This window comes from Nothobranchius furzeri, chromosome 5, assembly GCF_043380555.1.
Source record: "Nothobranchius furzeri strain GRZ-AD chromosome 5, NfurGRZ-RIMD1, whole genome shotgun sequence".
NCBI classification, from domain to species: Eukaryota; Metazoa; Chordata; class Actinopteri; order Cyprinodontiformes; family Nothobranchiidae; genus Nothobranchius; species Nothobranchius furzeri.
The window spans coordinates 2,020,288-2,035,049 of record NC_091745.1 but is presented as its reverse complement, the minus strand read 5'-3'; the positions used below and the strand labels follow the sequence as shown (position 1 = coordinate 2,035,049).

The 14,762-nt window shown below is 42.5% G+C and overlaps 1 protein-coding gene across 1 annotated transcript; it reads right to left on the bottom strand.

Moving 5' to 3' along the window:
• Nucleotides 1–5,437: 5,437 nt before the first annotated feature.
• On the bottom strand, nt 5,438–7,931 carry gipc1 (GIPC PDZ domain containing family, member 1). Its single transcript, XM_015948429.3, has 7 exons — nt 7,729–7,931; nt 6,839–7,336; nt 6,579–6,764; nt 6,280–6,460; nt 6,044–6,156; nt 5,873–5,954; nt 5,438–5,794 (listed from the first exon to the last, which is right to left on the bottom strand). Exons 2-7 carry the CDS (start codon nt 7,136–7,138, stop codon nt 5,643–5,645), a joined length of 1,014 nt encoding a protein of 337 aa, XP_015803915.1. The 5' UTR covers nt 7,139–7,336; nt 7,729–7,931; the 3' UTR covers nt 5,438–5,642.
• Between the last annotated feature and the right edge of the window lie 6,831 nt (nt 7,932–14,762).

The window sequence follows — 14,762 nt, the reverse complement described above, 5'->3', positions numbered from 1 at the left end:
TTTCAGGTGGACTACCCCGGTCCCCGGAGCCCCCTCTTAGCTTCTTAGGTTAGCTAAGTTAGCGAGTAGCTACGTTGGTTCATTTGTTCCATCTGTAACAGCCCCACCCTCAGCTCCACCTCTTTTCCCATTTTTGGATTGTCTAGGCGTGATGAGACGTAAGACATGGTCAAAATTGCGGTGGTGGAAACCTCCCATTATGGAACAAAAACTTATAATGTGAGACTATCGACATTAATTGTCCATGGGGAGGGGGACCCACATCTCCTCATCGGCCTTTGCCTGGCCAGGCTCCATGGGTGAAAGCCCTGCCACCAGGCGCTCGCCACCTAGCCCCACCTCCAGGCCTGGTTCCAGAGGGGGGGCCCAGTGACCCACATCCCGGCGAGGGAACACGGTTTCCATTTATGTTGCTCATCATAAGGGGTCTCTTCCCATTTGAAGCCTTCATCATGGGCTGTCATCTGTTGGAGCGACAGCCCATGATAAAGGCTTCAAGCTGTAAGCTGAAACTGTCGGCAGGTAAAGAAATCCACCTACTGCATATTTCACCTATAGTACCCAATAGAGCATTCTTTATTATATTCGCAGAGGCATAACGAACTTTATAACTATGAGAAAATACCAAACACACTCCGGAGCTGGACACTGTTTGTACAAGCTGCCAGTAACAGTTTATGTATAAAAGGAGAAAAAACACTTGATGTGACCATCTGAAAAGTATTTGCCACCATGGTAAAGCAGTGCAGGGAAAACACTAATAAATACGCTTAAAACCACATCTTACCTTTAGTTTATCTACTTGCATCATTACTGGAGTAACAGCTTTGATTTTTGATGGTATGATGTAAATTCCTTTCATGTTTACACATCCTGCACATTATACAGATTTGTTTACTCTATTAGTAATGAGACTCAATTTCTGTCAATGTGTATTTTGCATTTTCCAATAATTATTGTTTATAAAACTATTATAAATATAGTCTTTTATTCATCAGAAGTATGAAATGTGAATTTTTTTCATATTTCTTTACAGTTTCAAGTGGGTGTAGTTAATGTGGCATGGTGGAGAAACGAGGGCCCGGGCGGGATTCGATCCCCAGGCTCCCGGGTGACTGAGAGTCACGCGCACTTACCAGTCAGCCAAAAGACCAATCCCCTTGGCCAAGGGCCAGGGCGCATGATCAATCAGGATACAGTGACAGGACGCTCACACTGTCACATTAACATTCCCTTTACGGATGTTAAAAATTTTTGAATCAAAAGAAATTTATCGATTTTAATCAACTAAAGTTAAACTAAAACATAAAAAATCGGACGACTAAATCGTGACTAAAACTAAAAAGAGCAACGTGTTCCTCCGGTGTCCGTGAGGGCACGCAGTGGTTGGGTAGTGTTCGTTACAGCAGCGGGTGGGGGTTGAGCAGATGGGCTTTGCCGACTTCCGGGGAGGTTCGTTACCTAGAAGACAAGAAGAACGGCTCTCTACAGGGCTTTCATCGTTCACTTAGAAAACCTGTTCAAAAGATTTGACTCGTTCGTGAACGTCACATCGCTAGTCAAATGCAGAAGTGCATTTCACCAGTGTGTGATGAATTAATGAGACTTTCACTTCATACCAAAGAGTTTTATTTTGGTCTCATCTGAATATGTAATCCTTAAAATCTACCTCTGGATCAGCCAGAGGGTCTCTGGCAAACTGTGAATGGGTCTGGATATGTTCTGGCTTGAGCAGGGGGACGTTTTGAGTGCTGCAGGATCCATGATGACATAGTGGTAACCTTTGCTACTGTGGTCCCAGCTCCTTCTGTATATTTCTGGGCTATTTCCACACCGCTCCCAAGATCATTTGTATCCCATGAGGTGAGATCTTGTAAAAGCCCCAGGTCAATGGGAGATTTTGAGTGATCTTGTCTTTATTCCATTTTCTAATAATTGCTCCACATCTCTTCTCACCACGCTGCCTGTCTATTGTAGGGTTAGGGTGTTGTCTCTGATGTCCTTAAAGTGACAGTGTGTATTTTCTCTGGTGATAGGGGGCAGTAGATACCTAAATCATTGCAAGCAAGCATTATTTTTGTGTTGGAGTAAGACCTTACCAACGGATGCCCATTAGGGTCAGAAAGCCATGGGGAGTACAAACTTCAGCACAATGACAAGCACATCAGACGCTTTCATCACTGGCAACAAGTGAAGAGGTAAATGTGTAAACGTTTGTTACAAATCAGTAAATGCATTTTGTCCTCAAGGGCTCCCGTAGCAGGAAACATGGCGTCGCCCAGAGACCCACTGACATTTATTATAGACCTGATTTTTATGGTTATATGTTATGAAGCTGCCGATATTTTTCAATAACTGGACATCATTTCATTCATTTTCAACAAACATATCGAAGGACGTTCCCAGAGATTAATGGTAAAACCTACACATTGTCTCTTTAAGCATCATTTAAACAGAATGTGGAGTGGACGAGAGTGGCTACTGTAAAGACCAACGACCACTGAGTCCAGCCAAAGCATTTACACCTGGACAACCATGGAGTTGAAGAGCCAGACAGGAAGTGAGATGTGTGGCAGAGAGGTTAATTTAGTTAAATTCAAAATAAAAGCTTATTCTGTCTGGCTTGTTAACAGTGTACGACAGCACGAAAGGACGAGTGTGGCGTTTGTTTACCAGCTCCTCTCTGCACATGTAGGTTTTATCACATGAACTCACGAGCAATAGTTGTGGAGACATTCCACACACAATCCTCAGTTGGTGTAAATAACGGTCCTTAGGGAATCCGGTCCACATCAGTTTCCCACTTGGTGTAAATTAGGCTACAGTGTAGCTCATCACCACCACCGGTGTGTATGGATGAATGATTCGTTGCAGTATAAAGCCATTTAGAGTCCTCTGACTCACAAAGGCAGTGTACAAGTGCAGCTAATTTATTATTTATGAGGAAAGGAGTGGAGGATAGAACTGCTTCTGTTACAGGTCTGAAGGCCAGAATAGATTTTATTTTCTATGGAATGTTGGTATTTTTGGAAAATTGTACCTAAAATCAATTTCAAAATTAAATCTATGTAAAAATATGAGTAGCTTTAGTGTCAATTTGTTCTGGAAATTCAAAGCAATCATCCCATAAAAACACAGAAAAGCCATTTAAACCATTCGCATTTTTAGAATATGTTTTTAAACATGAGTTATCCAGTTGTAGCCACCGTGGAAAGTCCTAAGACCCACTTGTGGCTCCAGAGCCACAGATTACAGACCCCGATCTAGAGTGTAGTGCTGTTGAATTATTCAGCTTAAGAAAAGATGTTTTAATATAAATATGCACAGATAGAATTAAGTTTTATTTGAGTTATTGTTCCTTCAGTTTTCTGATCAAGGCCTGTAAATGACCCCGGTGAGTTCGACCAGCGATATCAGGTTAACAGATCTGATTACAGCACCTGAGAGGCTGCTGGCCGTGATTTCACTGTCTAGTTAAATGCCATCTATATTTCAGGACACAAGAGTGAGAAAACAAACCAACACCTCAGGAGATGCTTTCTGTGACCGGTCCGGTTTCTGGTAGAATTACACAAACATCAGAAACAGCAAAGTTTCAGAAAATCTGATTTAAACAAACAGAAGGACCAATGCTCTGTGGAGGTCATCACTTCATCATATTTAAACATCTACATCAGTGTAATACAAAGCCATCAAAATAATCGTATTCTTCTTTAGGTGTTACAGTGTTTGAGCATCAGTTAATTACATCACCAATTAAGATTTTCAATAACTCAAAGGAATTAAACTAAACTGCTTCAGACATGTCCTGATAAGTTTAACACCAACGGGTTTTTAAACATGTTTACCTAAACTCAGAAGATGGCGCAACAATAACATTTGTTTTTGCATTTCATGATCAAAACTAAATGTATGATGAAAATCATCTCGTTTGTCTCAACATCAAACAAAAGCAGAATTTAGGATAGAAGAGGGATTTTCTAGCCCTAAGTGAAATTTGGTCTTTTGTCACGTCCCCCAGAAACAGATAAGTGAGAAAAAGCATTTTGCAACCAACCCAGTCGTTGTCCTAATCTAGCAGTGTTACATTAGCTTTAGCCTAGCTAAGCATAAATAATGTAAGTAAATGGTAACAGCTAGCATTTAGCGTGAAAAAGTCATGAAAATTACTCGGGAATAATCCTAATTTTTCTTGGTGACCTCAATAATCACATTGATTGCAAATAAAAGTAATAAGTAACACGAAGGAATTACAGGAGCTGGTTTAGACTTGGGACTATGTTACGACAAAGCACAGCTGTAAGCCGCCGCTGCAAGGCTCAAGGACATGACGCATCGGCCCCAAAACTCTGTTTACTGTTTTTATGGTGAAATGTTGTAAATCAGTAAAGGCTGAGTTTTGGGGCCGATGAGTCATGTCCTTGAGCCTTGCAGTGGCGGCTTACAGCTGTGCTTTGTCGTAACATAGTCCCAAGTCTAAACCAGCTCCTGTAACTCTTTCGTGTTACTTATTACTTTTATTTGCAATCAATGGGATTATTGAGGTCACCAAGAAAAATTAGGATTATTCCCGAGTAATTTTCATGACTTTTTCACACTAAATGCTAGCTGTTACCATTCACTTACATAGTTTATGCTAAGCTAAAGCTAACTGAATACTGCCAGATCAGGAGAATGACTGGGCTTTTCCACACTTACGCAACTCTGGAGAATATTGCAACTGACCAAATGTCACTTAAGATGAACTATCCATTTAACACAAATAAAGAGGAAAGGAAAACGTTTATCCTTTTAGTTTCCATGACGACACCAACGAACTCCAGTAATACTGCTCTCTGTAGTAAGGTTGCGCACATTTTGTTTAAAAATAGACGTCACATCACATTATGTAACAAATAAAAATAAACCCACAGTTCACAACCTGCTGACCTTCAGGAACACCAAGTTAACACTGATTTTTTAAACACTGCAAAAACAAAGAAAAAGAACCCAACAAAAGTCCGGAAGGTGCTGCTGTCTGCTCCGTTAGCGTCATTACAGCAACAGGTGAGTCAACAGAGAACGATCACTGAGCTGCGCTCCACGACGGCCCCTCCTCGGCCAAATCCTCCAAAAGTAAACTGCAAATGTCATTTTGAAGATAATTAAAAATAAAACTAACCACACATGCATGTTGAACTGAGCCACAACAGTAACAGCTGCTTCGGGATAGTGCAGCGCCCGAGGGGGGGCTTGTAGTGCAGTTTTATTCACCTATGTCATTGATTTACACAACGGTGCAACACATTTATTCTACTTCTGCTTTCTTGCATTTGAGTAAATGTGTGCCATTGGTTTGCTGCCAGCAAAAACATGCAGGTTTGTTGATTACATCAAAATTCTCAGTGTTCCAGGTTTTCTGGAAAGGAAAAAGAAAAGTTGGAAGACAAATAAAAGAACTTGGGAAGTCATTGCAGTCACATTCCTTTTTGAAAACCCGGATCAGCAGCTTTGTCTTCCCAAAGCGAAGAAATGCAAAAATAAGGACGAGGAGTGTAAAATGGAGTAAAACCAACTCCTGATGGTAGTGTTGTGTTTTCTAGTGTTGAATGTTGTGAGTGTAAAGTCCATAAAGGATCGCTCTGCTCCATTAGTCTCCGTGGTCACACCCGTCCAACCTTAGCATCTCCGATGGCGCCCCAGACGTCAAAGACAAACTCGTCTGGGAAGGCAAAATCCCCCAAAGTCTCATCTAAAGCTTCAGCAAACTCATCTGGGTTCTTCTTGTCTTTTCCCAGCTCCACCATGGTGGCCGCTGAGGAGACGGAGAGGAAGTTTAACAAACTCAAACCCTAAAATGTCAAACACAGTCGAGAAGAGCACGCTAACTTACCCAGCTCACTGTCTCTGATGCCCATGTAGCTCTCCAGCAGATCATCCACCTTCTCGATGGCTTTTTCCTCAAATGCAGAAGGCTGAAAAATAAAATGAATCATGCTTGCTCATAAGTAAACAGCTGTGCATTACAAACAGCCCCCCCGTACCCAGCCTCCAGTCTGCTCACCAGTTCCTCCACCGTGGCGGGACCTTTAGAGCGCAGGCGAAGGGTCCCTCTGCCGGTCCCCAGCTGAACCCCGGATGCCGACCTGGAACCTCCAGCTCTCTGACTGATCATGTCTACACAAAAACACCAAGCGTGTTTAGTGTAATCCTGTCATTCATCAAAGTCTAAAAATAAAACCCCTCAGCTGGATCAAGGTTGGCCGTAGCTCAGAATCAGATGCAATGTAGCAGACTTACCAAAGGCTTTGAGAGGCTCCACCAGCTTGATGGTGAACATTTTCCCTTTAGGAAGCTCCTTCAGCATTTTGGCGACTTCATAGTGTCGACAGCCAATGAGCCGATGGCCGTTGATGGACTCGATCATGTCACCCACATTAATGACCTGGATTTGGTGAATGACGCTCCCCTCACGGATTCTCTACAAGCAGCAGAAACCATGGAACTTATTCGGTATAAAAGCAGGTGCATGAACATTTAAGTCCAATAAACACACACCAGAATCCTTATGATCCCTCTGAATATTTGACCTTCCTAACCTTGATAAAAGCATAGCCAGCTCCATTATCAGTGATCGTCAGCCCCAGAGCATCTTCTCCTTTGTACACTTCTATTTCCTTCTTCTGGCCTTTAATGTGGGCAAAAATGAAGTCCTCCAGCCCTATTTGACCTCCCAACAGCTTATCCATGTCCACCTTGTGAGTGTTTAGTGTGCAAAACATAACCTGTAGGGAAAATATACAACTATTACAATTAAACTCAAGAAAACTCCAGATTCTCAGCTAGAAGAAACCCTCACCTCAGATGGTGGAATCCCAAAAGCCTCCCCGATCTTGGCGTAAAGCTCTCGCACATTACTGAAGCCCTCAATGCGGCCAGTGGGACTCCCATGAGCGAGCTGGGTGTGGAAGATGAGTCGAGGTCTCATGCTGTTGGGAGGAGGTGGAAGCCCTTCAGAGGCAGCAGCTTCTCCCAGGCCAACCACTCCTCCATCCAGGCCTTCCATACCTGCCACATTGAGACCTGAACGAATGGGCTCTGCTTCCTCGTTCTCCACTAACGGGGATGCCTTCTTCCTTCTTCCCAGTCCCAGTGGCATGGTGGACACCGCTCTAGGAAGTTACGCCTCAACCCAAATCCGCATAAACCCGATGAGCTGCAGATCTGTTAAGTTATTGTTTCACAGTAGTGTGGTTCTCCAGACCAGCTTAAAAGCTGTCTTAACCCGGCACAGTACTGACTCAAGAGTCCACACATCAGAGCAGCTCACATAGCTGGATCAGTCCAGTCCAGCAATCTGGAGAAGATAAAGATGGAAAACAGAAACAAAACTCTTACATGTACATTTACAAATCAAATGAATCTCTGATCCTCTGCTGTCCCAAACAAAATCAATCCAACTGCTACTCAATCCAAAAAATGTTTTCTTCTCAATAAAGGTTCACCACTAATTTCAGCTGGGCCAATCACTGCATCAGACTAACATAGCAGCTGCGGCTAGCTACCTTTACTAGAAGTAAAACAAACACTAACAGCCTTAAAGTTAGCAACACAGCTAACTAAAAATGCAAGCGAAACCTCAATCGGAGTAACTCCTCGTAATATTTACAAACTAGAAACCTGAGTTAACTAGAACGATCATTTAACATGGAGATACAGGGGAAAACATGGCAGGTTGGCCATTCTTACCCGGAGCCAGACTTTGGACTCTTCCTGTTAGCTCAGCCCGCTAACGGCTCTGATGTTAGCTGTCACAAATCCACCCTACACTCCTGAGGAAGTTTACAATTTTCATTGGTTGTCACTTTATCTAAATTATACTGGAAGTTAATAACAACGGGTGTTTGTAATATACGAGCGTGTGTGTGCATTTGTTTGTGTGTGTGTGTGTGAGTGTCGGTATGTCGCTGTAGAATTAGCTTTTGAATCAGCCAAGCAGGGTGGAACAATGACGCCTTCAAGTGTAGCCTCGGAAATATGAGCTTCCCGGTTTACTGACTGAACTCACAAACTGAGAAATAACTTAAACTTGATTCATCGCCTATACTTTAGAAGATGTAGACATTAACAAAAACACTTACATTAAATTTACTAAATAGGTACCCGTCGGAATGAAAGGTTAACAAAACTACCCACGTTTATCTGGGAAATTACAGTCAGAGAAAATGATGTTTGATTTAAGGCAAACAGCTGACTTCATGTTGTATACTTGAAGGGAAAATTGAAGTATAGACTTCTATACATTTTCTATAGTTAGCGAAGCAAATAGGTTTTATATCTGTTATTATTTATTTTTCTTGAGTCGTGTACTTTAGTGTCCTCTAGCGGTCATTAATGCCTTTTTCATGTTGCTTTATTCGGAGAAAAAAGACTAGGCTGATGTGAACATTCAAATAGTTACATACAAACTTCTCCATTAACCATCGTATTAAAACACTTTTCAAACAGATTCGGTACTTACTGAGACTCTAGATTAATTAAATGTTCAGTTGCGATATCATAGAACCAAACCTGAAAGAAAATAACAAAAAGGGACAAACATGTGGTTACTAATAATATTGCAAATAGTCAAATAAATTAATAACCAACCACTGCACTTCCGGTTAAATCATGTGGGGCGATAACCATAGACATAAACAGCACATTAATATTTATAACTATATGTTATAAGTATTGAGAAGTGCTCTAAAGTATACAAATTTGTCCTTTTTGTTGTAACATGTTACAGATGTGATCTTAAACCTGAGACTTATTTAGTGCTTTAATTGTACATTAAATAGTCCTAATAAGAGCTCTGCTCCCCTCTGTCGGGCAGGATGAGCAACATCAACAAGGTGAGTTATGAGTAAAAATAGTGTCACACCCGTCAATGTCTATGGTAAAAACCGTTAAAACACGTTCAGTGGAATACATTTTACTTAAGTAAAATCACGTATTTTGGCTAATTCAGTTAGAATGACGTCGGCTGGATTTGTGTTAAAAATAGACATAATGCAACACTTCCGGATAAGCCCTTCAAAATTAGATAAACGTTGCAAAGTGCTAACAAAAAGAGCACATGACGCTCCCCGCGGTTCTTCCACCAAAGGCCTGGGAGCTCGAGGGTGCTAGTCAGGGAAGCCATCCTATATTTGTGAATATGTAAAATTTGCAAAGCAAGAATTTGGTCTAGTTCATTAGTCTATGTGCTGTTCCTAGAGCTACACTTTTCTGAACTGCTGAAGTTTTTCCTGGGATCTGCTTTGGCCTCCAGTTTGGGGCTTGCTGCCCAGAGTAGCCCGATGGCCACGGGTACACGGATACTCCTACAATAACCAGCTGTCCTCTTTTGTTTGTCCATTAATACCAGACATTATGGTGGTGGACAAACAACAGAGGACAGCCGTTGTGGTTGATGTAGCATTACCAAGTGAACATCAGGGAAAAGGAACATGAGAAACTAGAGAATACCAGACATCAGACACCTCAGTCAAGATACTGCGCAGAAGCCTCAAGCTCCCATGGCCTCTGGTAGAGGACCGGAGCTTGGAAGGATGAGACCACTAGTGAAGGGTGAGATGGGAATTTATGTAAAATATATATATGCATTCCTCTCTCTCTCTCTCTCTCTCTCTCTCTCTCTCTCTCTCTCTCTCTCTCTCTGTCTCTCTCTCTCTCTCTCTCTCTACGTATATATATACATATATACAGAGGTGGAGAGTACTAAAATTTCCTACTTAAGTATGAGTACCAGTACTTTGATAATTTTTTACTCAATTACAAGTAAAAGTACTTGCCTAAATTTTTACTCAAGTAAAAGTAAAAAGTATTGTAAATAAAATGTACTCAAAGTTAAAGTTACTTAGTTACATTTTTGTCAGCGTAAAGATGCACGCACACACATGGACACACACACAGTTTGTTGGAAGGATTTCTATCCAATCAGTCAGAGCAGGACGTGCACATTGATTGGACGAGGTTTTTCTAGGATTGTACGTTTCAATTGTGATTACAATTATTCTTTATTTTGAAAAACTAATGTTAATTTTTAGATGCCATCAGTATGTGAGGTATCTCAATGTTCTCGTGACAAAACTTTAACATGAGACTGTGCTCTGACCTAACATAACAAGCTAAATGAAAGTCAAACAGACCGTATGACAGCTGTTAACGTTGGCCCTGCCCTACTTTACCTCTACATTACTGTTCCTTTATCCATGTCCATCCTAGAGCTCCTCTCTGACCTTCATGCTTATTTAGAGCAGCTGATTTTTAAAGTTAGCAGAGTTCATCCTTGGTAGTGGGTTCACTCACTCATTTAAAGATATCAGCCAGAGGCAAAATTTGTTTGAACTGCATGTGTAAATGTGTATTGAAGCCTTAGATGAAAAAGGTTTTTGGATTTTGACGTCTGGAATTGTAAGAAAATCTGATGTTTGTGACTGGCGCGGGAAAAACAGAAACCAACTTCCGGTTTAAGCCCTGGGAAGCTGGTGACGTTTCACATGGAGCTCTGCTGAAACAGCTGTAGTACACAACGCCTGACTCCGGTGCATCTGCGTTAGCGTTATAGCAGAGAACAATGTGTCATCAATCAGATGTAGCTTCTGAAGCCTCTACTAGTCCATCAGATTTGTTTTTTCTCTGGGATACTGCGACCAGAACGGATATTGGATTACCGGAGAAGTTCAACCAAACTCCGACCCCGCCAGCTGGATATCACTACCAGAGGCGCAGACATGTTTTAGACCGTTTGATTCAGAAGACCTGCTACCCTATTTGGACATAGAGGAGGATTCTGTTCATCTTCAGAACCAAAATTGGTACAGTTTGTTTACTTTTCTTTAAATATTTTATTTCTGTGCTCCACTGGGAGCTCTAAGCTGACGAGTTCTCAGCTGGTCTTAGCTCCATCATGTGTCCCAATATAGTTCAGTAATCTACAGTTTTACTGCTGTGTGTATTTATTGATATAACTCTTGAAAATATTTAACCGACAATTTACCAGAATAAATCTTCCTGATGCTGGAGTAAATCCTTGGCTCAACTCGTTGTTTGCACTAATCCAGGATGTCAAGGAGGTTCTAATGTTGAAATATAGAGATCATCTTTTAGATTATATCTGTGTGTGTGTGTGTGTGTGTGTGTGTGTGTGTGTGTGTGTGTGTGTGTGTGTGTGTGTGTGTGTGTGTGTGTGTGTGTGTGTCGTAGCTTTCCCAAAGGACTTGTTCTTTCCTTACCGGAGCTAACGCGGTTAGCAGTTTTGCTGCAGTCATGCTAACGGGACTCGTCTAGAGTGCGGTTCTAGATGGATTTATAGATGTAGGTTATTATTTTAGATCAGACCTGTTATTTAAAAATGCGTGAAGGACACAGACACATGGCTCAGACCTTTTGCTGCAGCTGTAAATGCAATTTTACATTATTATTAGGAGCATGAAAGTAAACAAATAAACAAATAACAGTGATCCACAATACTAGTATCAGCAGCTAGCTTGTTTTATGTGTTGGAGTGACGTATGCGAAACACAGTTCTTCACTGTCTGGAGGAGAGGATTTGGATTTTCTGTAATGATTTATGACAAAAGTCCTTAATAGAATAAAAAACTGAACCCAGTTCATGTTTATATAGATGGTAAAGCGTAGTTATTTTACATTTCTACAATTTTAATGCCGAGCCAATACCTTTAACCCTTCACCACTGAAATCAGTTTGTTCATTCCAGTCCTCCTAAATAATCCTCCAATCATCCAACTGGAATCCTTCAGGGTCCCATAACGTCCATCCTGTCAGAATAGGCTTTGGGAGTAGAGCCCTGCACGGGCCCAAAATCTGAGCCTGTGTCCGGCCCGGTCCAAAAAGCTTTTCAGGACTCTCTGGCCCGACCCGAGCCAAAGCCCGACTTTTTTTTTTAACCAACTAAATTAAAACAAAGTGCGTCAATCCTGACCAATGTGATCCGAGCAATTTGATTTTCCCTCATTTACCGTCACTGAGATACCGGCGCACTGGCTCTGGTGGTAATCAAGTTAAATTTTATCTCTTTCCAACAATTTTCACAAGAAAACAAAACAGTTAAAACCAGGGCTTATGTTGTGTTGACCGGATAGTTCCCGTATTTGACCGTTTATTTTGTCGGAGAAAGAATAGAAAGAATTACCCCGACGCATGCAGACAAACTGACATTTTATTCGTTACGCACGTCGCAGATGTTGCTAAATCACCCAAGAAAAGATTTCCTTCTGAACATCTGAGCTGGACACTGTTCAGCGCAGCTCACTGTCAGCGCATATGTGCACAGCGAGCTGAAGATGTGGAGATTGGCTTGGAGCGCGCCGCAGAACCAGAGCGCATGCGGGAAGGTTCCTCCCACTGAAGCGAGTGTTTTCCAAACCCTGTCTCTCAGAGAGACTTGTCACTTAGAAAATGTTCTCTGATTATGAAACTTAGGCTGAATAGCGCTTGTTCCTTACTCCAATGTGGCGACGCATCCAGGAGCCGTCTGAGGAGAATCCCAGAATCTCACATTCTCTTCAGCTCAGAAAGCGCCTATGATTACGCACAAGCGTGACCCATCAACTTGGTCTCACAGTAAGACCGGGTTGGGCCTGTTCAGGTTTACGCAGACAATCTTTACATAGAATTGACTTACAGGTATAAAATTAATTCAGTAAAATATAAAGCATTTTACTTAAATATCCATTCATTATTTTACAAGCACAGAGAGCCGCATCAGAAGGATGGAAGAGCCGCGGGCTGCCGACCCCTGGTATTCCCAAAGTGTGGTGTGCGCACCCCCGGGGGTGCGCGAGCTGCCGATAGGGGGTGCGCGAGCTGCCGATAGGGGGTGCGCGAGCTGCCGATAGGGGGTGCGCGAGCTGCCGATAGGGGGTGCGCGAGGTGAAAAGTGTAATGGCTGAGGAGCTCAGAGAAGTCTGTCAAATGTCACCATTAGCGTAGCCAGAAACTCATTTGTGGGTGGGCCTAATAAATGTAATTGAAAACAAGTATATTTTTGCGCGCGTGTGTGTGTCCTCCAAATGTGCCCTAGCTTCATAATAACAATGCGCCGAGCTTCAGCACTCTGGCCTGCGCACGCCGATATGTTCCATATTTGATCATTTTTAACGGTGTTGGAGAAATCTGAAGGTGGCGAGTCATTCTGGCAGATTGTAATTAACACCTGTCTCATGCAGGTGTTCTGACATTGTAAACCTCACACACAGAACATTGTGGATGTAACTAAATAAATCAAGAAATGATTCCCATTCAGGCTATTAACAGCGCGCTGAAGATCTGAAGTTCAGAGTGCGTCTGTCAGAGGTCAGACGCGTTCCAGCGGAACCACGGCTCACGGGTGCACAAGTGAGCACATCTGGGCTGGGCAGAAGTCATTTTACTACATTGGTTTAAATAGCGCCGATAACGAGACGCGGTGACTTGAGCGGCTCATGGAGCTGTGCCGCACACACACACACACACACACACACTCACACACACACACACACACACACACACACACACACACACACACACACACACACACACACACACACACACACACACACACACACACACACACACACACACTGCAGCATGTTAGAATCATTTGAATGACTAATTTAACTACACTGAGCTGCTTTTGTAATAATTTAATCTCTTATTCTGGAGTAAAATAAAGAAACAAGCTAAATCATCACAAATCTGTGGCATCAAGGAGCATCTTCTGAGTTCAAACACAGGGATGGAGCACAATGTTTACACCTGAACAGTATCAGGATGTGTTAACTCACAGAGACCTGCAGGTCTTCTGTTTGATGAGCAAAGCGCTGAGAATCCGCTTGTTATGAGCGCTAAATTTTATTTTGCCGCTTCCGTGCGGAGCGGTAGGGAAACACGTTTCAAACACGGAACCGAGTCTGGTTACCGAACCGAGCAGAATTCCAATGACGTAACACCGGTGCGCGAAGGTGCGGGTTCCAACCAACAGGTGAGGAGGGAGAGAGGAGATAAACAGCGAGTGGATCACAGGGATTGAACTGATGTTTTTGAGCAAACCTGCGGTAAAAATGTCTGTTCTCATTATCAAGGGTGTACCCCCCCCATCCCCCCCCCCCCCCCCCCGTTTAGATGCGGTGCTCATGCAGGTGGCTCTTTCTGTTCCGACGCTCTTGCACGTAATATTTTTAATTTATTAAGCCTACAATTTATTTTTACTCTGTAACGGATATGATTTAAAATGTAGCGAATTACAATTCTTTTTTAAAAACGTACTCAAGTAAAAGTAAACGTACAGATTTTAAAAACGACTTAAAAAGTATAAACGCACATAAAAGCTACTCAATTACAGTAACGTGAGTAAATTTAATTCATTACTTTCCACCTCTGCATATATATGTGTGTGTAGAGAGAGAGAGAGGCATGTTCTTAGGGTTCTACAGCCCCCCAAGGCACTTTACAACACAGTCATCCACCCAAGGACAGTCATCCTGGGACGCACTGACAAGAGGCTTGGCTGGCCGAACACTGGCGCCACTGGTCCCTCGGACCACCACCAGCAGGCAAGGCGGGTTAAGTGTCTTGCCCAAGGACACAAATGCAGGATGCTCTGGTCTGAGCCGGGATTGAACCTGCAACCTTCCAATTACTGGACAAGCCACTCTACCTCTTGAGCTACTGCTGTGCCACATTAGTTTTTATTGATATTGGAGGACGACGAACATTATTAAATATAAGATCTTCCC